The following is a 16,420-nucleotide window of genomic DNA, read 5'->3' as shown; positions in this document are numbered from 1 at the left end:
CAGATTGAATTTTTTTCCAAGCAGGACACACGATGGTCCGTGACCGATTCGAACTGGTAGAAACCACAGCTCCGTCGCGGCCTTCAGGTAAAGAAATAATGCCAATCATATCTCTGCTAGTATCGAGATTTCTGTAATTCAAGCTTTGCCACTGATATTCTTCAAGCGGGAGACTTAAATACAGGTTTTCCATCAGCCGGATCGGAATTCGGCCGTTACATCTTTCAGTGCTTTATGCCAACCGTAAGCTATCTGCTGCATGGTGCCCAAAAAGCTAAGAAGCTCGAGGCGGGTTCTTCGCTCGACAAGCTGCCACAACGTATACCGGAAACTCAACATCCAAAACTCTAGTCAGGACCTAAATCCGAGAAAGCCACGTCTCAGTCTTGATCGAAAAGAACAAAAAGGGGGACAAAAAAAGTATTCGCCTTACATTTGCAAACCCAAACCTGAAACCAAGCCGTATCTGAAGTTTGTAACTGCGGCTGATATTGCAGGTTTCGAACGTCGGCGTCAGTGAGTGCGGTAGCCGATGATGTCTCCACAGGTCGTCATCGAGGCTCACTGTCGATCCCACAGGTGTGCCAGAGGCATACGCTTGTTTGCGTAAGTTGCTCACTGTTTGCAGGATGTGAACTTGCATGCTGCTTTCGACGAATCCATGTGCTCGTACCTCGGTTGTTTCGATGAGCATTGACTGGAAGTCGTTCAGGATGAGGTCGCAGCCGGGTCCGGTGATTCTCGTCATATATATCGTCAAGGGGATTGGTTCACCGAGGAGGATACAAGCTCCGTCTGAGAGTCGGACGTCAATCCGATAACTGGTCGGTATGGGTTTCTCGCGATTTCCTGGGTCGAGGATGACTGAATGTCTCTCTATGAGGGTATGTGAGGGAGGGTTGAAGTCGGTAACCGGATAGAAGGTTATAGCTCGAGACTAGACAAGATTCAGATCGTTAGCTTTTAGCTATTCTCTTTTCCTCTTTAGCTTATGAGAGTAATGGTGGCCATGGGACGCTCAACTGTGATGATCTCTGATCCTCTGATTATTGCGCCAGTTCTGATGACTGCTTTTAGCGTGTAGCTGATCTCTCCAGCGGTTTCTCGGCCCCTAATGGTGGAGGGTGGAAGTCTCCGAAGTAAATGTATAGTTTGGCGACTCTTTTTCGGTAGGTTCCCACAACTGCCTCGAGAGCGTTTTCCCTCCGTGCTGGTTCTATAGCATTCCGAGACTTGAGGAAACTAGAGATTGCGAAGAATTGTTAGCGACAGACTTTTCAAATCTCATGCACGGGCACATTGCCTACGGGGATGGAGAATGGAAAGACGTATGTTCCATGACCCAGAGTAAACGAAGCCATGTCGAGGTTTCCTTGAGAAGGAGGAGGAAAGACTCGCTGCGTTTTATGAAACAACTGAGAGGATGGTTAGCAACAGGCCGCGCTCATGACATAGCCCAGAACCTACCTGGTGCGATTCCGTGCGCCTCCCCGAGTGCAGTCTGGATAATGCTGAGCCAGAGAGAGTAACTTGTATCGCTGATATATCAACTGATGATCTGGTATGAAGAATGAGGCGGCCAGAGACTGTGTCCTGGTTTGTATAGGTTGCTTCCCTCTTATCCAGTTGTATTTGGACGTCCATTCTAGAAGACAACAACGAGGAGTGTCCTAAGCGGGACAACATGAAGGATCCAAGAGTCAGGACAATGGGCTTATATGACAGCAGACGAGTCTGAGCTATTCCAAAGATCAACTTCTACTGGGACCGGACAAGAGAAGAATATATCTCTAAGCAGCGGACTGCCAAAGAAGACAGAACATCATGAGACAGAATTTTTCTTATTTAATGTAACTAGAGGGATGATGTAACAAATAGATTTTTAAACATATTCACTTGCCCTGCCCTCATCTGGAGACCATGTTGAGTGTTTCAGCCCATCTAAACGATGAAGCTATTGTGTCGCTCGCAGTTTTCTATCTAGACTACGATGAATGCAGCGCAGATGGCCCGCGATATCTCCACTTAAGCCCGAGGGTCCCGAACGCCAAGTGCCTGAAAGCCGACTATATTTATTCTTCACAATGACTGGCTCGGCATAAGAATGGAGCCCAAGTCCCCAAACCCTAACGACTGGTGTCTATTTCCAGGCTACCTAGCTACAGTATCAGCCACGGTGTCGGCAATCTCCGACTGCGCATCATTCAACTGCCTGGTCTCAACTATCACTTGCATAAACTTAAGGATGGATATGTTTTGTGTAAGCTAAGCCCTATATTATTGTTGTTGCCTTGCACTGGTTGGTCTTTAATTTTTTATGTTTAATTTAAAGTCATTCTAGTTGAATTGCATAGCCACAGGAACGTGCAGCACAGACTGTGGGGCCAGTAAGGCAGGCTGGATCCTGTCCCAGCATTTTTAGCTTCTCGGTACTGATGTTACTTACCTCTTCCGTTGTCAGTTGCCACTTTTCATCGACATCCAAAGATCTAGTATTATGGATTCTTGGATTACTCGAGCGTGTCTATCGAAACACAGCCATCCATAAAGAGGACAGGGGTAATTCGAGGTTTGTATGACCGTGAATCGATAGACTTCAACAGAACGGGGATCTTCAATCCAACGGAAAAAGAAAAGTATAAGAACAATGGCTTCTTCAGGCGTAGGCCGGCTGCGGTCTCAGCACTATTCGGTGGTATGTTCTCCTAGACCATTAGGGCCTTTCAGCTAATATTTTCCGAGTGTGACGCATGTCATTCTAGAAAGGTATGGATATCTCAGAATCCATGTCCAGTAATTCAGCCATGGACATCCGCCTAGAAACTCATCCCCTGCATCATTCTAACTGCGCTCTAACCATTGTTATAGGTGCGATGTGACAGGAATAACCCTTGTGGGAACTGTCAGGACCAACGAACTGCATGTACTCGCCGACGGAGCAGGAGACGACTACCAAAAAGAATCTCACTCCACGCACAAATGACAAGCAGTGCGCCTCAGTCGAGCCGGACTTCACCCATTCCGCTCCTACCTGACTCTCGTGGTGGTACTATCTTCGAGATAGTTCGGCAAAGCGACGCGACTGCAACAGATAACATTCTTTCATCTAACATGGACGACTACAAAATGTCGTTCAAGATCACAGAACAGGGGAATTACCAAGATCCAGATAGAGAACAAGAGCTCCATAGATGGATCTTGTTAGTTCCGCTAACAGATGCTCAGTTGACGAAACAGCGCCCACTAGACCGTATACAGGGTCTTGCCTGGAACAGGATCCAAGTTATCGAGTCAGCATTCTATGTCGCAAGCCATCTTTCACAGAGTATTGGTGGTTCTGTGAGCCCTCTAAACGTCAGAGGATACGGCGAGGAACAGCCAGAGATACCGTCCATTGAGTTTCTGACTTGGATGTTGAATGGTACAATGGTTTACAGCCCCTTGGACTCTATGATATCATGGAATACTGACTTAAATCTCATAGATCTTGGAGCCGACAGATTCGGATCATTTGTATTGGATTACTTCAGACACGTCTCTCGATCAACACTTAAGCACATGGGACTGTCGCTTCTTCGTAAGACCGCATCTCCCCATGACACTCTCCTTTACACGGTCTGCGTCAATTCGATGGCCTACAAGTTCATAAATTGCCTGTTGATGGATGAAGATGATGTTGAGCTTTCCCACATGCTACGGGAACGCGCTGCGAAGTACAAGCGAACGGCCCAGGCTGCGTTGAGGAGAATCCCACTCTTGACTTCACCTTCACTTGCTCTTTTACAGGCCACCCTTTGCGGTGTGAGTCATAAAATATCCGCTACTTCTGTCACGATCTGACAGGGAGCAGATTTTCCTATGCCAGGGGTCAGGCGAGACTCAGCTGTGCTGTGATTTGACGCGTGTTGCCTGTAGGGTCTGCGTCGATCTCCGCCTCCATGCAGCCGCCAATTCGCAAGGTTTGACTGAAGAAGAGTACTTCTGCGCCATGTGGTGCTATATGCTTGACAGAAACTATGCCTGGAAGCTTGGAAGATCCGGCTGTTTCCTCACCGTTGAACCAAGCATCGATGATACTCCAGTCTCTGAGCTTTTCTCCATTTACATGGAGTTGGCGCATGTACAAAGTGTGCTGATTCCCTTCCTCAATGACGAATCTTGCTGGGAAAGAGAAACGGCAGGCCAATCCTTTAGTCATGCGCGAATCCAATTATTCCTGAAAATGGATAGAATTCGGCGCAAGATAGACCAGGTAGTCCCATAGTTACGTTTATTGGTGCTAGTGACTATGAAAGCTGACTCGGCTGCCGCCAGGTCTCACCTCCCTCGCCGCAGTGGAAAGGCCTGGATGTCCGCTGCGAAGTCGCGGCCCTTGATTTCGGTTATCATTCCATCATGACCACCATCCTCCACTTAACCCAAGTGAACTCGGGCGAGATCCATGGCGCTGGAGAGCTTTATCTCCAGTCAGCTCGCCAGGAGCTCTCGGCACTGGTATGTCTGTGTCGACCAAACGATCAGCAAAGAACTGCTGCCTTTCTGCACTGGTTAGTTTGCTCATCGCACCTGTTTGGCTGGCGTGTTTAACAAATCCTCAGGACTTTGCTCTACTATCCTCTGACCGCCTGTTTCGTGCTATTCTGCAACGCCGTCGCGACATCCCACCTAGGCGACTTTCACCTTTTAAAGACGGTCGCGAACTGCTTGTTACAAAGCGGGACGGTCAGTCAACCGATTGCCACACTGCAGCGGCTGTTCCATGAGTTTGTCTTGCTATCCCAGACCTTCGTCAGTGAACCAGGCTCAATGGCGCCTGTAGATGACGGAGTTCTCGAGACGCGATCCAACCTCACACAAGGACCAAATCCTAATCGCGGCCCAATGTCCCTGTACGGGATGGACTCTGGGGCTGGACACGGTCAGGCGATGTTAGGTATAGACGACTATTTCATCGATCCGTCATTCTCTGTGTTTGATCAGATGCTGTCTCAAGGCGAGCTGGCGTTCGTGAGTGAATCACATTGTGAAGGAAACCTCGCTAGTGAGATATATGGCCACCAACAATGTAACTCATGGTCCAGTTAAGGCGATATAGAGTTTTGTGGGGGTATGGAAATCTTGGAGAGATAAGTGGTTTCACTTAGCCCTAGATATCCTCGTAGAAATATAGGCACACTAGAGATACTCTATCAATACTCTATAGATACCTGATAGATGGATTCGAGTGTATTAGATTCAATAAGATACGCCCACGACAACCCCACTACTACATTTCGTCTTACCTGTATCTGTGTATCTTGACCGGACGATCTGCCCGAGCGTTGTTAACCAACAGAATTGTCAGCCTTGTGCTCCCTTCCTTTCTAGTCACTTCCAGTATATTCGAGAGCTCTTTCGAAGTTTCCACCAAGTGTGTCATATTAGGCGATCATCATTTTGTAGATATCTACCCCGCCATGTCAGCCTTGCCTGATCAAAGTTATAAAACCAAACCTGTCTGTCTTCTGTGGACTATCGTCAAAATTATTGAATCGGTGATTTTCTCCTTGTTTTTCTCATCTCACCCTCCATCAAAGAATATACTCACCGTGCTCGCATCTAAACCATGTCCACCTCCGACATCGTGACCGGCAGCTGCCTCTGCCAGAAAGTCCGTTACAAAGTGACCGGTCTCCCCAAATCAACCATCATCTGCCACTGTGACAGCTGTCGCAAAAGCACAGGGTCAGCCTTTATGGCAAACAGCTTCTATATGAAAGATGTACGTGACGTGCCTCCGCTTCAGGAATGACTCCAATCAGCTAATCCCGTCTATAGCAACTACAGGTTCTTACAGGAGAAGACGCTCTGAGAGTTTATGACGACAAGGGCACGGGATCGGGGAAACCGCTGTCGAGGTCGTTCTGCTCGAACTGTGGTTCGCCCTTGTTTATTAGCAGCGAGTCCATAGCCCCTACTGCGGTGACCGTCACTTCGGGGACCATGGATATAGGGCCTGCGAAGAGCGAGTGGGAGCCCAAGATGGAGGTCTTCTGTGCGAGGCGGAGAGAGTGGCTTGCACCTGTGGAGGGGACAGAGAAGCATGATACTATGTAGTTACATTTCGACAGGGGTTCGTTGGCATGGATCTTACAAAACAGATGCATACGAACGATCAAAAGATCGGGGTCGTCCGGGTCCGGCAACGGATATGGATTGAGATAATTGGGGGATAGGGGACTGGCCACCGTCGCCGATTGTGGACTTGCTCATCGGCCAACTGTCATAGCCAAAGCTGAACCCCGGCAGCTGCAAACATAGCCCTTCACAATGCACTCACAATAGAGTTCCTCCTTTTGGGCCCATCTAACCTGCGCCAGCCTCGGGAATTGGCCGCTCGAAGCCGCGTGAGCAAGGCCCAGAAGGCTTTCCTCCAGACGAGGAAGCTCATCCGTGATATGGCCCGCTAGATGTAGCGATGTGATGCCAGGGGAAGAAGTTGGACGAGGAGTTGTGGAACTCGTCCAAGTTAAGAAACAAATGTTTCAGCGCAGTGAACTCTCCAAAGCAGAAGATAGCCAGGGGCTCTGGGCCGTCTTGGGTGTGAACCCGCTTCTGAAGGTCAAGATGCAGCGATTCAAGTGTTGCGCGGTTGGCGGCTGAGATATCGCACCGCATTTGACAACTGAAAGTGATCGCTGCAGTCGCAGGAACTGTTATATCCAGTAAAGGGGAAATTAGTGGCCTCATAAAAAAAAAAAGCTGCGTAAGCTGTTACAAGACGAAAGCAAGCCCTGCTGAATGTAAGACGGAGAGTCTTGAGATTCGGCAGGGAGGGAAATCGAGCCCGGCGCGAAATGCCCTTACACATGTGAAGATTGAGTGTTTCTAGACCTGCAGACATGTTTAAGAGAGCACTCGCAGGTAAAATAGACTCTAGTAATGCGCCTCCCATGCTGTAGCTCCCAAAGAAACGTCGAGGGTCCTGAGAGACAGGCGTGAAAATCCCGGCCGCGCGTAGCCCCGCAGAGCGAACGATCTGATCGTGATATGGGCCGACTTGCAAGCTGCAATGCTCTAGGTTCGGCAGCTCCATAATCAAAACAGTAAGCAGGTCGGCAGCTGAGAGCCGCTGCAGTTCTTCAATCCCTAATGCATGTGCCACCACCCGGAGGGCGACCCGCGCCTCGTCCTTGCTGATGAATCCTGAAGCTATCCAAATCAACCAAACAATATATTTTTATTAGATCTAGCTAGTATGGCGTGTAGGGCATCTAGTTCTAGTATGCCCTACAATGAAGCAATTAGAACACCTTGGTGGCGCTCGTTTTGGGGATTCTACATGTAAAGGCGTGGATAGCCCTTCAACCTCAATATCTTGCTCAGTTCTTGCCTGGATAAGATCCCTAGCTTCCTGCACGCAGATGCCTTCATTAGGAGTCATCTGGCGTCTAGATCGCTTCCTTTTCTGCTTCGCTTTCTCATTGGCTGCGCGTAGATCATGATTCTCCTTTGCTAGTAGCGCCGCACTGTGCATGGCCATCTCGCAACCCTTAATAAGCTGCTGTATAGCTAATTTTGAAGGCGTCGAAGGGCTTTGGGAGCGTTGTTTAAGGAGCTTCTTGACTGAGGATGCTTGCTCGCGTAATTGCTGAAGTGTATGAGGCGTAGCAAGCCATGATGAACTAGTTGATTGACTTGCACGGCTCGGAGGGGGGTAGGGGTTGAGATATAATTATATCGTCGAGCATATCGAGTTTTGATCTCCTCACGTCGATTGATAAAGGTAGACACCCAGTTCTTGCCAACAGGTTTGAATCCCGAGGGATCGTCAGCTTGGAGAAGGTTATTGGCCATTTCTTGCACATGAGATGGCCTAGGAAGCACGCCGCGTAGATCCCTAGATAGTATCCATTCCACTAATGATTCTTCCTGTGTAGGAGACAGTCGGTGATTATGGCTGCGTTTTTCAATTCGATATTGGCATCCATTGAGTCGGCCTTGGAGGGTAGATCTAGGCACATTGAATAACTCTGCAGCGCGGCGAATACTTGAAATTTCATTCTTTTTCAAAGCAGATATTGCTAGTTGAATCCTTCCCTCTTGCTCCACCAATTTTCCGGGGGTTTGACGCGGTTTTGATGGCATTTTAGTTGATTTGGATAGCTTCAGGATTCAAACGCGTCGAAATTGGATGGGGGGTGGCCGGCTCACCCGGGAATTACGTTCAAAGTTAGTTAACTAACTTAAGTTAATGGCAGTCACGTGTTAGGGGTAAGGCTCATGTGAGCTTTCAGAACAGCTCAAGTGACCTGTGTACACGAGTTAATTTAACTAACATACTCTTCCTCGCTTAGTCAGTCTCAGGGCAAGGGGAGTGGTTGACTGACTTGGCGACCAATATCAGCCGGAGGCACTGTACTCCACGCTAGCGCTAAGGAGGTCTGATAAGGTCAATGACACATGGATCATCTTTCAACAAACTTCTCCGTTGGTTGCTCGATTCAGCAATCTCGAGCCTTCAGCCGCACTAAAGGAGGCATCAAAAACGAGTCCTGCAACGAGTCTTGAGCGGGAGGAGTCCGAGGCGCCACGGTACTCCGTGACTATAACGGGTGGTTAGCGTATGGGTCTAGCAAGACGGCGAATAGTTTACATGAGCAACCAGATTGAGCGATTGTTTGGGGAGCAGGGTCTGCATGGGTATAGTGTGCATGCATCCTGGGGCGTTTGTTAGTCCGAACTTGCACAAGTATTCGAAGGCGGAGATGGATGCGATTTTGAGTGATGTGAGGATGCGGAAATATCTGTCCAGTAGGGGGCAGGCGTGTGCGATGTCTGTTTATGGGGCGGTGTCTAGTGAGGTGGAGGGGAGGGGTGGGTTGTACCTTGAGGGAGCGTCTGTTGCGGTGCACCCTTGTCCTCCGGATGGGGATGCGGCCGAGTATGGCCAAATTGATATACTACTAGTCGCCTCGCAACATAACTTGCATTCCGCGACTTATACTACTAGAACTCCATGCTTCAGAGGAGGGTGTTTTTTTTGCAGATGACTACCCCCTATCCCGAAAAAACCACTGCCGCTTCGCATCCTCCTCAGACATACGCTCCACCTTAGTCTCCACAAACCGACGATACAGCTTATCATGCCTCGCCTGTATCTCCTCAAAGTCCACCCCAGACGGCACCCATCCGCCATCATTCGACCGGAGAAGCTGGTGCGTATGCTCCCGCAGTTTCAGCCATCCCTCGTATTCAGCCATCTGGTGCTCGTGCTCTGCCACCTCCGCCGCGGTGAAGCGGTACGGACACTCCTGGCTAACCTGCAGATGCGCCCAGTGCTGCGAGAGCTTGAGCAGGCAGTCGCGGACCGGCAGAATCCCATCGCGGTAGGTAAAGGGGCAGGAGGTGAAGAGGCGGCGGATGGCGACGTCGGGTTCGGTGAGGGCGAGGTACGATTCCAGATGGGACTTGAGGAGCGCGGCCTCGTAGCATTTGGCGCGGAGGGCCTCGTCCTGTGCTTGTTGCGTGTCGTCGTTGTCCGTCGGGGCAGCTCCGGGTTGGGCGTGCCGGGTTGGTAGCCCTTGGGCGGGGCGAGGAAGAGCGGCCAGCGGACCTGGGTGAAGCGGGGGAGGATGCAGGTGAATTGCCAGTCGATGACGCTGACGATGACGGTGGGGTCGTCAGCGGAGACGAAGATGTTGCCTGGGTGGAAGTCCGGGTGGCTGAGGACTGGCTCGGTGTGCCGGCGGATCGGGACGGCTTCTGCGAGGATCGGCATCACCTGGAGGACTGCTTCCAGGACGCGGATGTGTTCCTCGGGGGTGCCGTAGTGTGGACCCCGGCCGGCGTAGGAGGTCTTGTAGTTGCGTACTTGGCAGATGCCTTGGTGGGCGAGATCGCGGCCGAGCTCGGCGAGGGTCCTCCCTTCTCGCTGTTCAGTATACTTTCAGCTCCAGCAGATTACAGAAAGGAGGAACATACATGGCCCTGAGTACTTTGCATAGTCGTCTGGATTTGCAGCGAATCCCCCGGGCCAGGAGCCGTGGTACATCGGCCCCAGGCAGTACGTCTCGTCCACGTCGATGGTGCGGCCGGGTTGTTTCAGCGCCGGAGGAAGAGCGTTTCTCAGATACAGGGCCCCGTAGCCAGGAAACTTATTTGCCGCCAGCTTGCTTTCGAGAGAGGCAAAATTGCGGATCAGCTTCACGCGGTCGTGTTCGGCCAGGTTGTTGTCCCACATCTTGGTGAGCTGCTTGCCGACGCTCGGCTCCAGAACGATATATTCCGACTGGACAGGGTTGGAGTCATCCGCGCACCAGGCGAGGACGTCCGACACAGGCGTGGTCGAGTGCGATTTGACTGCTCGGTTAGAAATGGGTCCAGGTCACCCGAGACGAGGTACCTACCAAAGTCCAAGACAGCCACCTCGGACGCGGTCCCGTACTGTCGAGGCACGATATTCCGACAGGGGATCTTTGCCAGGATATTGGCTCCGTTCTCCGCCGTCATCATCAGCGCCTTGTTATACCCACCCTCCTTCTTCTCGATTCGGGTAATGGGCGAGCCGGCCACGCGAGGTAGCGCGGAGACCGTGCGGCAGAGCTCGCGGATGTCAAAGGGCGAGTACCGTTTCGCCAGCTCGTATCCTTCATTGACGAGGAATCGGCCTTTAGTGTATCCAAACAGATCCTTTTCCGCCGCTGGTTTCCCTGATTTTGTTAGTAGTTGTCGGGAGATGTAGACGGGTTGAGGTGATCATACCATTGGCATAGAGGGATACTCGACGATGAGGGGACAAAAATCTGTACCCAAGGGAGAAGCAGCGATTCGGGCTGAATCTGCCCATTCTGAGCTGTTATTGTCCATTGCTTCTGATGCAGCGACATGGTCGATGGAGATAGGTGCCCGACGACGACGTCATGGTTGTGCCAGCATCACGACATCGGGGACCACCTCGTTGTCCAGGGTGCCCGATGTCTTTCTCTGAAGTGCATGCAGGAAGACTATTTCTGATGTACACAGACTATGGTATTATTCACTTTGGCGATGTTGAGTCCAAGCGACCGTAGCTTCACTTCTATTCAGTACACAACTGCATGGTCCCCGATAGAAGAACCCGAAGTCAAGCGATTGGTCATGTAAGAGACGAAGGTCAAGATGAAAGAAGACGAAGATCAGAATGGTCTGGACAGGGGATCATTGCAGATCACTCATAATAATAGTTCTTAGAGTTTCACGCTATCTCAGCCTAAACGGGGAAGAGGAAGCGCCCCGAAGGATTTAGAGAAGTGGAATACGAGGCTGGTTCCGGGAATCAAATTGGTATGCTATTTCGATTGTGTAAATAGGCTCGATTCTATTGAGAATAGGCTTTAGAGAATGACAGCTGGAGAGTCCGAGCCACATGGGTACGAACTCGACTCCACCTAGGGCAAGACTGATCTGCCCACCCCTGAACGAGTTCATCCCCAGGATATGAACAGGAAAAGGATTGCGAATCAAATGGGCGATAGTCTGCAGGTCGGCGACTTGAGAACTTTTTAAGACAAAGCCATTGTGATCACTAAGCCTGTGAAAGATATTGCTGGACGAGATTCGCAGCCCAACGGTCACGGTAATGATGATCAGCAAGTGGCTGGTCCGCTAGAGGAACACGACAGTAAGTAACGATAATGAAGATGAGAGGAATAAACTGATAATAAGATGATAAGAATGATAACAATGAAATAAAGGATCAATATGCTCCGAATGCTTATGTTCATGGCTTGATGTGTGGAATAACATGGGTACTGCAGGATCAGGCTAGTCGACATCCACATTACGGGGATATGCACCTGTGCAGAGACTGGGAATCCAATTTGCAGCGATAATAAATATCCATGACTCGGTCTCGACCTCCAACAGGAGAAGTGTTGAGACACAGTGGAGCATTTATTCGTGGTTAGTGTTAGTGTTAGTGTTGGTGTTAGGGTTAGGTGAGCCCCGTCTTTGCCAAGGGGAGGGGATGCATTTCCCACAATGAGGATGAAGCTCGGGTAATTAGAGCACTGCACCGTGGCCATGATAGTTAATAGAGGATGATCTTATGCAAGTACGTAGTCGAGAATTTAGAGAATCTTAGTCTCTTTACCAGTTAATAGGTCTGGTCGCTGAAACAGCCACAGCAACACTAAACAGTCAGTGCCTTCTGACTGACACCATTATGCTTTTGCTGTATGCCATCGCCATAGTCATAATAATGCATATGCCATCTATGATCTCTGCAGATTCATCAATACACGTGCATAATCTAGTCTTAATCGATTACCCCTGTCGTTTTCTAGAAACCAAGGAAACTGCCGCTCAGGCCCTGACTCCTCTGGAGTAGTCGACAGGTATGAACTTAGGACTGATAGCCCTTGGCCACGCTTCAAACGGAAAAGCCTGTACCGACTTGCTGGACGTTTTATAGGCTATCTCCATACTCCACAGTTAGTCAGTAGACTACTGGTTAATGACTCGGACTCTGCAAAGCCATGGAAACGGCAAGTGGCAATGCACATCACTACGCTTAGTTCCGACTCTGCACGGAGTAGACTAACAAAAGCGGACTACGGGGGGAGAAAAACTAACGCTGGTAACTGCCAAGTGCCAAACGGTGAAGTTACTAACACTTTCTGGGACGCTAGGATGCCCCCAATCGAGGTTAAAAGTTCCAGAATAGGAGAGCAATTCTCCTATTCTGTTTCCCCTCGGTGGTTGGTGCTGGTGGGACTCAGTTGGAGTGGCCCTTGTCTCAGTCTATATGAATGGATGGATTCCTCCCTCCACTTGTCTCATCTCATCTCAACTGCAATAATATCAACATGCTTAAGCCAGCATGAGCACTACGAGAAAAGATGACCGCAGCCTCGAGGTCAAGGTCGTTGCGGCCGTCTTCGTGGCCATAGCCTCGGTAACCGTGATGCTGCGATGCTATGTCCGATTATTTGTCGTCAAGGCGTTTGGCTGGGATGATGGCGCCATGGTCATTGCCATGGTATTCCGTCCTTCTATCCTCATGACTGTCTTTCAAAGACTGACCCTGACATAGCTATGGTACTTCATGTTCTCCGGATGTATGATCGGGGGAGCCCTCTACGGCACCGGCAGGAGATTCGCTAATCTCACGGCCCATCAGCGCGTCACAGCCATGGAGGTATATTCCCCCTTCCCCTTCTTCATATCCTATGGACACAACTAATGGAAAACAAAAAAAAGTACTGGTGGCTCTGTGAAATTGCCTACTGCTGGGCCTCCGTCAGCTGCAAAGTCTCCGTCTGCATCTTCCTGCGCCGCATCACCGTCAAACGCCTCCACATCTGGATCCTCTACTGCGTCATCGCACTCACAGCCATCGCCGGGTTGGCGTTTATGCTCATCATGCTGCTGCAGTGCAAGCCCATCGAGTACTTCTGGACCCGTACCGCGCTCGACCCCTCCATCCCGGGCTCCTGCATCAGCATCCACATCGTCATCGCCATGACCTACGTCTACAGCGCGTTTGCGGCATTGTGTGATTTCACCGTGGGTATTCTGCCCATCTTCATGGTGCGCAAGCTGCATATGCGCCGGCAGACGAAGATTGCGGTTATCGGGATTTTGAGCATGGCTTGCATGTACGTTTCCTTACACCCCCTCCCCCCTGTTGACCAGCCCTGAGCGCAACGCCAGCTGACAATGAAATAACAGTGCCTCCTCCGCCGTGATCATCCGTATCCCCTGGGTTGGCACTTTTGCGGATCCAGACTTCCTCTGTAAGTTTCTCATTCCTTGCTATCGGATAAACGCTCGACTAACTGGTTGGATGTAGACGCCACCGTCGACATCGCGCTCTGGTCCAACATCGAAGTCGGCCTGGGTATTTCCGCCGGTAGTCTAGCGACCCTGCGCCCCCTGCTTCGCATGCTGCGCGGCACCAACACCACCGACGATTACATGTCCCCGATGCCCGGCCAGTCGTCTTCGCGCCGCCTCGGGCCGAGTCGTGATCGCCCCGTGCCGCTGGGATCGTTAGATACGGATGGTGGTGGCCGGTTCCGCCCGGATAAACTAGCCACGACGGTGACGACCGTGCATGCGCCGGATAGTCCGTGGAGGGGATCGAACGAGAACAGCAGTGAGGAGCGGTTGAATTCCGAGGGGCCGGTGGCAGACGGCGGAGACATGGGACTGGGCATCCACCGCACGTTTGAGGTGACGCAGACCTCCGAGGCCAAGTCGGCCAGCGTAAGAGAACATGTATAGTAATAATGTATTTATGATGAAGTTCATTTGTTCATTATTTTAATTCGGCCCTCAGATGCTATATATAGACATAATACGCAAACAGGCTACCTAGCTACAGATGCAAGAAACCATTGACCACCTCTGTAAAAGCCTGCGGCTGCTCCACCATCGGCAGATGACCCGCCTTGGGGATGATCTTCAAATCCGCTCCTCCCTTGAGGTCAGCCGCCATCTTCTGCATCGTCTGCGGCAGCACGCCGTCGCCGTCGCCCGCCACAAACAGGCCCGGCACGCGCGCACTTGCCATCCGCTCCCGGACGTCGTACGCGCACAACGCCTGCATGCCCTTGTGGAATCCCTCCAGGCTGTTCAAGCGCACCACCTCCTTGACCCGCGCCGGCACCTCCGGCTGCGTCTCGTACGTCTCGGGTACGAACCACCGCCGCGTGGTCGCCTCCGCCAGTTTTTCGCCGATAATGGGCTCCTGTGTGTCAGGCGACACGGCTCCTTCGCTGGCGGCCATCGCGTGCCGGTCCGTCCACGCCTTGCGATTCGATTCCGGCGCGGAGCTGTTGGTGTCGCAGGCGATGAACCGCGTCACGCGCGAGGGGTACAGCAGCGCCGTGTTCAGCACGGTTACGCCGCCCAGGCTGACCCCGATGAGCGTGGCCTGCGGGATGCGGAGCGCGTCCAGTAGAGCGATGATGTCCGAGGCCAGGACGTCGATGGTGATGGGTGTCTCGCCGCATTCACGGAGGCGGCCGCGCGTCAGGTAGCGTAGGATTCGGTAGTTTTGGTTCTTCGGATTGGACAGGAAAGCGTCAACAAAGCCGTCCCAAATGCTCCAGTCAACCAGGATGGAGTTGCTCAGGACAATGACCGGGGCGGTGGGGTCCGTGCTGCCCTCGAGCCGATACGGCAGTGAGACGCCGTCCTTGGTTGTCACGTAGGACTCCACTGCAGGGCGCGTTGGCGAGGGATACGTCCGGGTGCGGTTGTCATTGGAGTGCCACGACCCGACGACGTCCTTGGAGGCAAGGGAGGCGAGCTCGCGCGGGGCTGGTCCAAAGGTGTAGGCCCACTCGTAGACCCGGCGCTTTTTGCTGATGGCGATCTCGCTGATCCGCTTGCCCCAGGGGGTGCTCTTCGCGGCATTGTGCTCGGGGCCTTCGAGTCCGTTCTCTGCCGCGTACTCGTACAACGAAAGGAACTCGCGAGGGGCGTTGGGGTCGATGGCCGCTGTCACAAAGCGGCGAGAACGACGCCAGCCAGGCACGCGGGAGAGCATCTCAAAGTGCTCCTCGCGGTACCAGCGGTTGAGCTCGTCTTCCTGGTCGGCGGGGACGACAACGGACACGGCAATGAGCACAGAGCCAGCGGAGGCGGCGTCGGTTTCGTCCTCGAGAGGACGGTAGTCGGGGCTTTGTGATCGTCCAACAGGTCGTAGAGTCGGCGATCGACGGCAATTTGAGCCATGGTGGCTTTCTCGCGTGGGGTCTTGATGCCGTCGCCTCGGAGCGCCAGGTACGTCTCGCGAGTCAGCTCCACCATGTCGGTGATATCGTACAGAGCAACCCATTCAGGCTCGAGGCCATCGGTGGCTCTGTATCTGAAGCCATTGGTGACAAAGGGCAAGCGTACACGCAACGGACCGTGTTCTGTGTTGTACCAGTCGTGGAACTGGGCCGCGGGGAGAGACGAGCGGGGATGCATTGTGACGTAGAGCATGCCGGGGGTCGCCATGGTGTGTTCTGTGGAATAAGTCAACAACCAATGAGTGATTGTATGGTGAAGAAACAAAGCAATACAAGTGTTGAATAGGATCAAGGATGTTTATTTGGCAGGAATGAGACTCACAGCACAGTCGTAGTATTCTACCCCAGACCCCCTCGGAAAGCACTCGACGCCGATCTCGACTGCCGACCGGAGACCCGGTCTCTGACAATGCCGCTGATGTTAGTCATCTCATGCCATCTTTATCAATACTGCCCTCATTCATTATAGCGAAAATTAAAATGAGTGAATTTGCATCATTCTCAGTCTGTGATGGATGCGATGATGAGTAGATGAAGATTGGGGTTCTCCTGACAAGGAAGAAGATGAATGACCCGGCCACGTGACTCGCATCATCACCACCGTTACGCTGTTGTTCGACTGAGTTGGTAGAGATACAGCACATTAGGTCTTTACT

The 16,420-nt window shown here is 51.8% G+C and overlaps 8 protein-coding genes across 8 annotated transcripts; 3 read left to right on the top strand and 5 right to left on the bottom strand.

Moving 5' to 3' along the window:
* Nucleotides 1–274: 274 nt before the first annotated feature.
* P174DRAFT_458755 (uncharacterized protein) lies at nt 275–748 on the bottom strand (the record flags this gene model as incomplete). Its single annotated transcript, XM_024829707.1, has 2 exons — nt 275–358; nt 434–748. The coding sequence occupies 2 exons, from the start codon at nt 746–748 to the stop codon at nt 275–277; spliced, it is 399 nt and encodes a 132-aa protein (XP_024683789.1).
* A 118-nt stretch (nt 749–866) lies between these two features.
* P174DRAFT_127316 (uncharacterized protein) lies at nt 867–1,916 on the bottom strand. Its single transcript, XM_024821090.1, has 3 exons — nt 1,468–1,916; nt 1,308–1,415; nt 867–1,242 (listed from the first exon to the last, which is right to left on the bottom strand). The coding sequence occupies exons 1-3, from the start codon at nt 1,684–1,686 to the stop codon at nt 985–987; spliced, it is 585 nt and encodes a 194-aa protein (XP_024683788.1). The 5' UTR covers nt 1,687–1,916; the 3' UTR covers nt 867–984.
* A 389-nt stretch (nt 1,917–2,305) lies between these two features.
* On the top strand, nt 2,306–5,181 carry P174DRAFT_386441 (transcription factor domain-containing protein). The gene is made up of 7 exons (XM_024823303.1): nt 2,306–2,695; nt 2,743–2,766; nt 2,869–3,421; nt 3,485–3,801; nt 3,851–4,252; nt 4,315–4,547; nt 4,599–5,181. Exons 1-7 carry the CDS (start codon nt 2,648–2,650, stop codon nt 5,083–5,085), a joined length of 2,064 nt encoding a protein of 687 aa, XP_024683787.1. The 5' UTR covers nt 2,306–2,647; the 3' UTR covers nt 5,086–5,181.
* A 424-nt stretch (nt 5,182–5,605) lies between these two features.
* On the top strand, nt 5,606–6,096 carry P174DRAFT_368626 (GFA family protein; the record flags this gene model as incomplete). Its single annotated transcript, XM_024822234.1, has 2 exons — nt 5,606–5,761; nt 5,818–6,096. 2 exons carry the CDS (start codon nt 5,606–5,608, stop codon nt 6,094–6,096), a joined length of 435 nt encoding a protein of 144 aa, XP_024683786.1.
* Nucleotides 6,097–6,356: 260 nt separating this feature from the next.
* P174DRAFT_127228 (uncharacterized protein) lies at nt 6,357–7,175 on the bottom strand. Its single transcript, XM_024821089.1, has one exon. The coding sequence runs from the start codon at nt 7,073–7,075 to the stop codon at nt 6,617–6,619; it is 459 nt and encodes a 152-aa protein (XP_024683785.1). The 5' UTR covers nt 7,076–7,175; the 3' UTR covers nt 6,357–6,616.
* A 1,698-nt stretch (nt 7,176–8,873) lies between these two features.
* On the bottom strand, nt 8,874–10,828 carry P174DRAFT_502591 (uncharacterized protein; the record flags this gene model as incomplete). The annotated part of the gene is made up of 5 exons (XM_024831104.1): nt 8,874–9,494; nt 9,596–9,906; nt 9,964–10,341; nt 10,389–10,691; nt 10,744–10,828. The coding sequence occupies 5 exons, from the start codon at nt 10,826–10,828 to the stop codon at nt 9,033–9,035; spliced, it is 1,539 nt and encodes a 512-aa protein (XP_024683784.1). The 3' UTR covers nt 8,874–9,032.
* A 1,749-nt stretch (nt 10,829–12,577) lies between these two features.
* Nucleotides 12,578–14,247, top strand: P174DRAFT_386436 (putative integral membrane protein; the record flags this gene model as incomplete). Its single annotated transcript, XM_024823302.1, has 5 exons — nt 12,578–13,000; nt 13,055–13,159; nt 13,222–13,619; nt 13,693–13,757; nt 13,814–14,247. The coding sequence occupies exons 1-5, from the start codon at nt 12,842–12,844 to the stop codon at nt 14,245–14,247; spliced, it is 1,161 nt and encodes a 386-aa protein (XP_024683783.1). The 5' UTR covers nt 12,578–12,841.
* A 29-nt stretch (nt 14,248–14,276) lies between these two features.
* Nucleotides 14,277–16,275, bottom strand: P174DRAFT_439809 (putative alpha/beta hydrolase). Its single transcript, XM_024826901.1, has 3 exons — nt 16,087–16,275; nt 15,640–15,980; nt 14,277–15,559 (listed from the first exon to the last, which is right to left on the bottom strand). Exons 2-3 carry the CDS (start codon nt 15,970–15,972, stop codon nt 14,342–14,344), a joined length of 1,551 nt encoding a protein of 516 aa, XP_024683782.1. The 5' UTR covers nt 15,973–15,980; nt 16,087–16,275; the 3' UTR covers nt 14,277–14,341.
* Between the last annotated feature and the right edge of the window lie 145 nt (nt 16,276–16,420).

Source organism: Aspergillus novofumigatus, assembly GCF_002847465.1.
Source record: "Aspergillus novofumigatus IBT 16806 chromosome Unknown P174scaffold_3, whole genome shotgun sequence".
Taxonomy (NCBI): domain Eukaryota; kingdom Fungi; phylum Ascomycota; class Eurotiomycetes; order Eurotiales; family Aspergillaceae; genus Aspergillus; species Aspergillus novofumigatus.
Note: the sequence above shows the minus strand (reverse complement) of the source record. Positions and strands in the feature narration are given on the sequence as shown.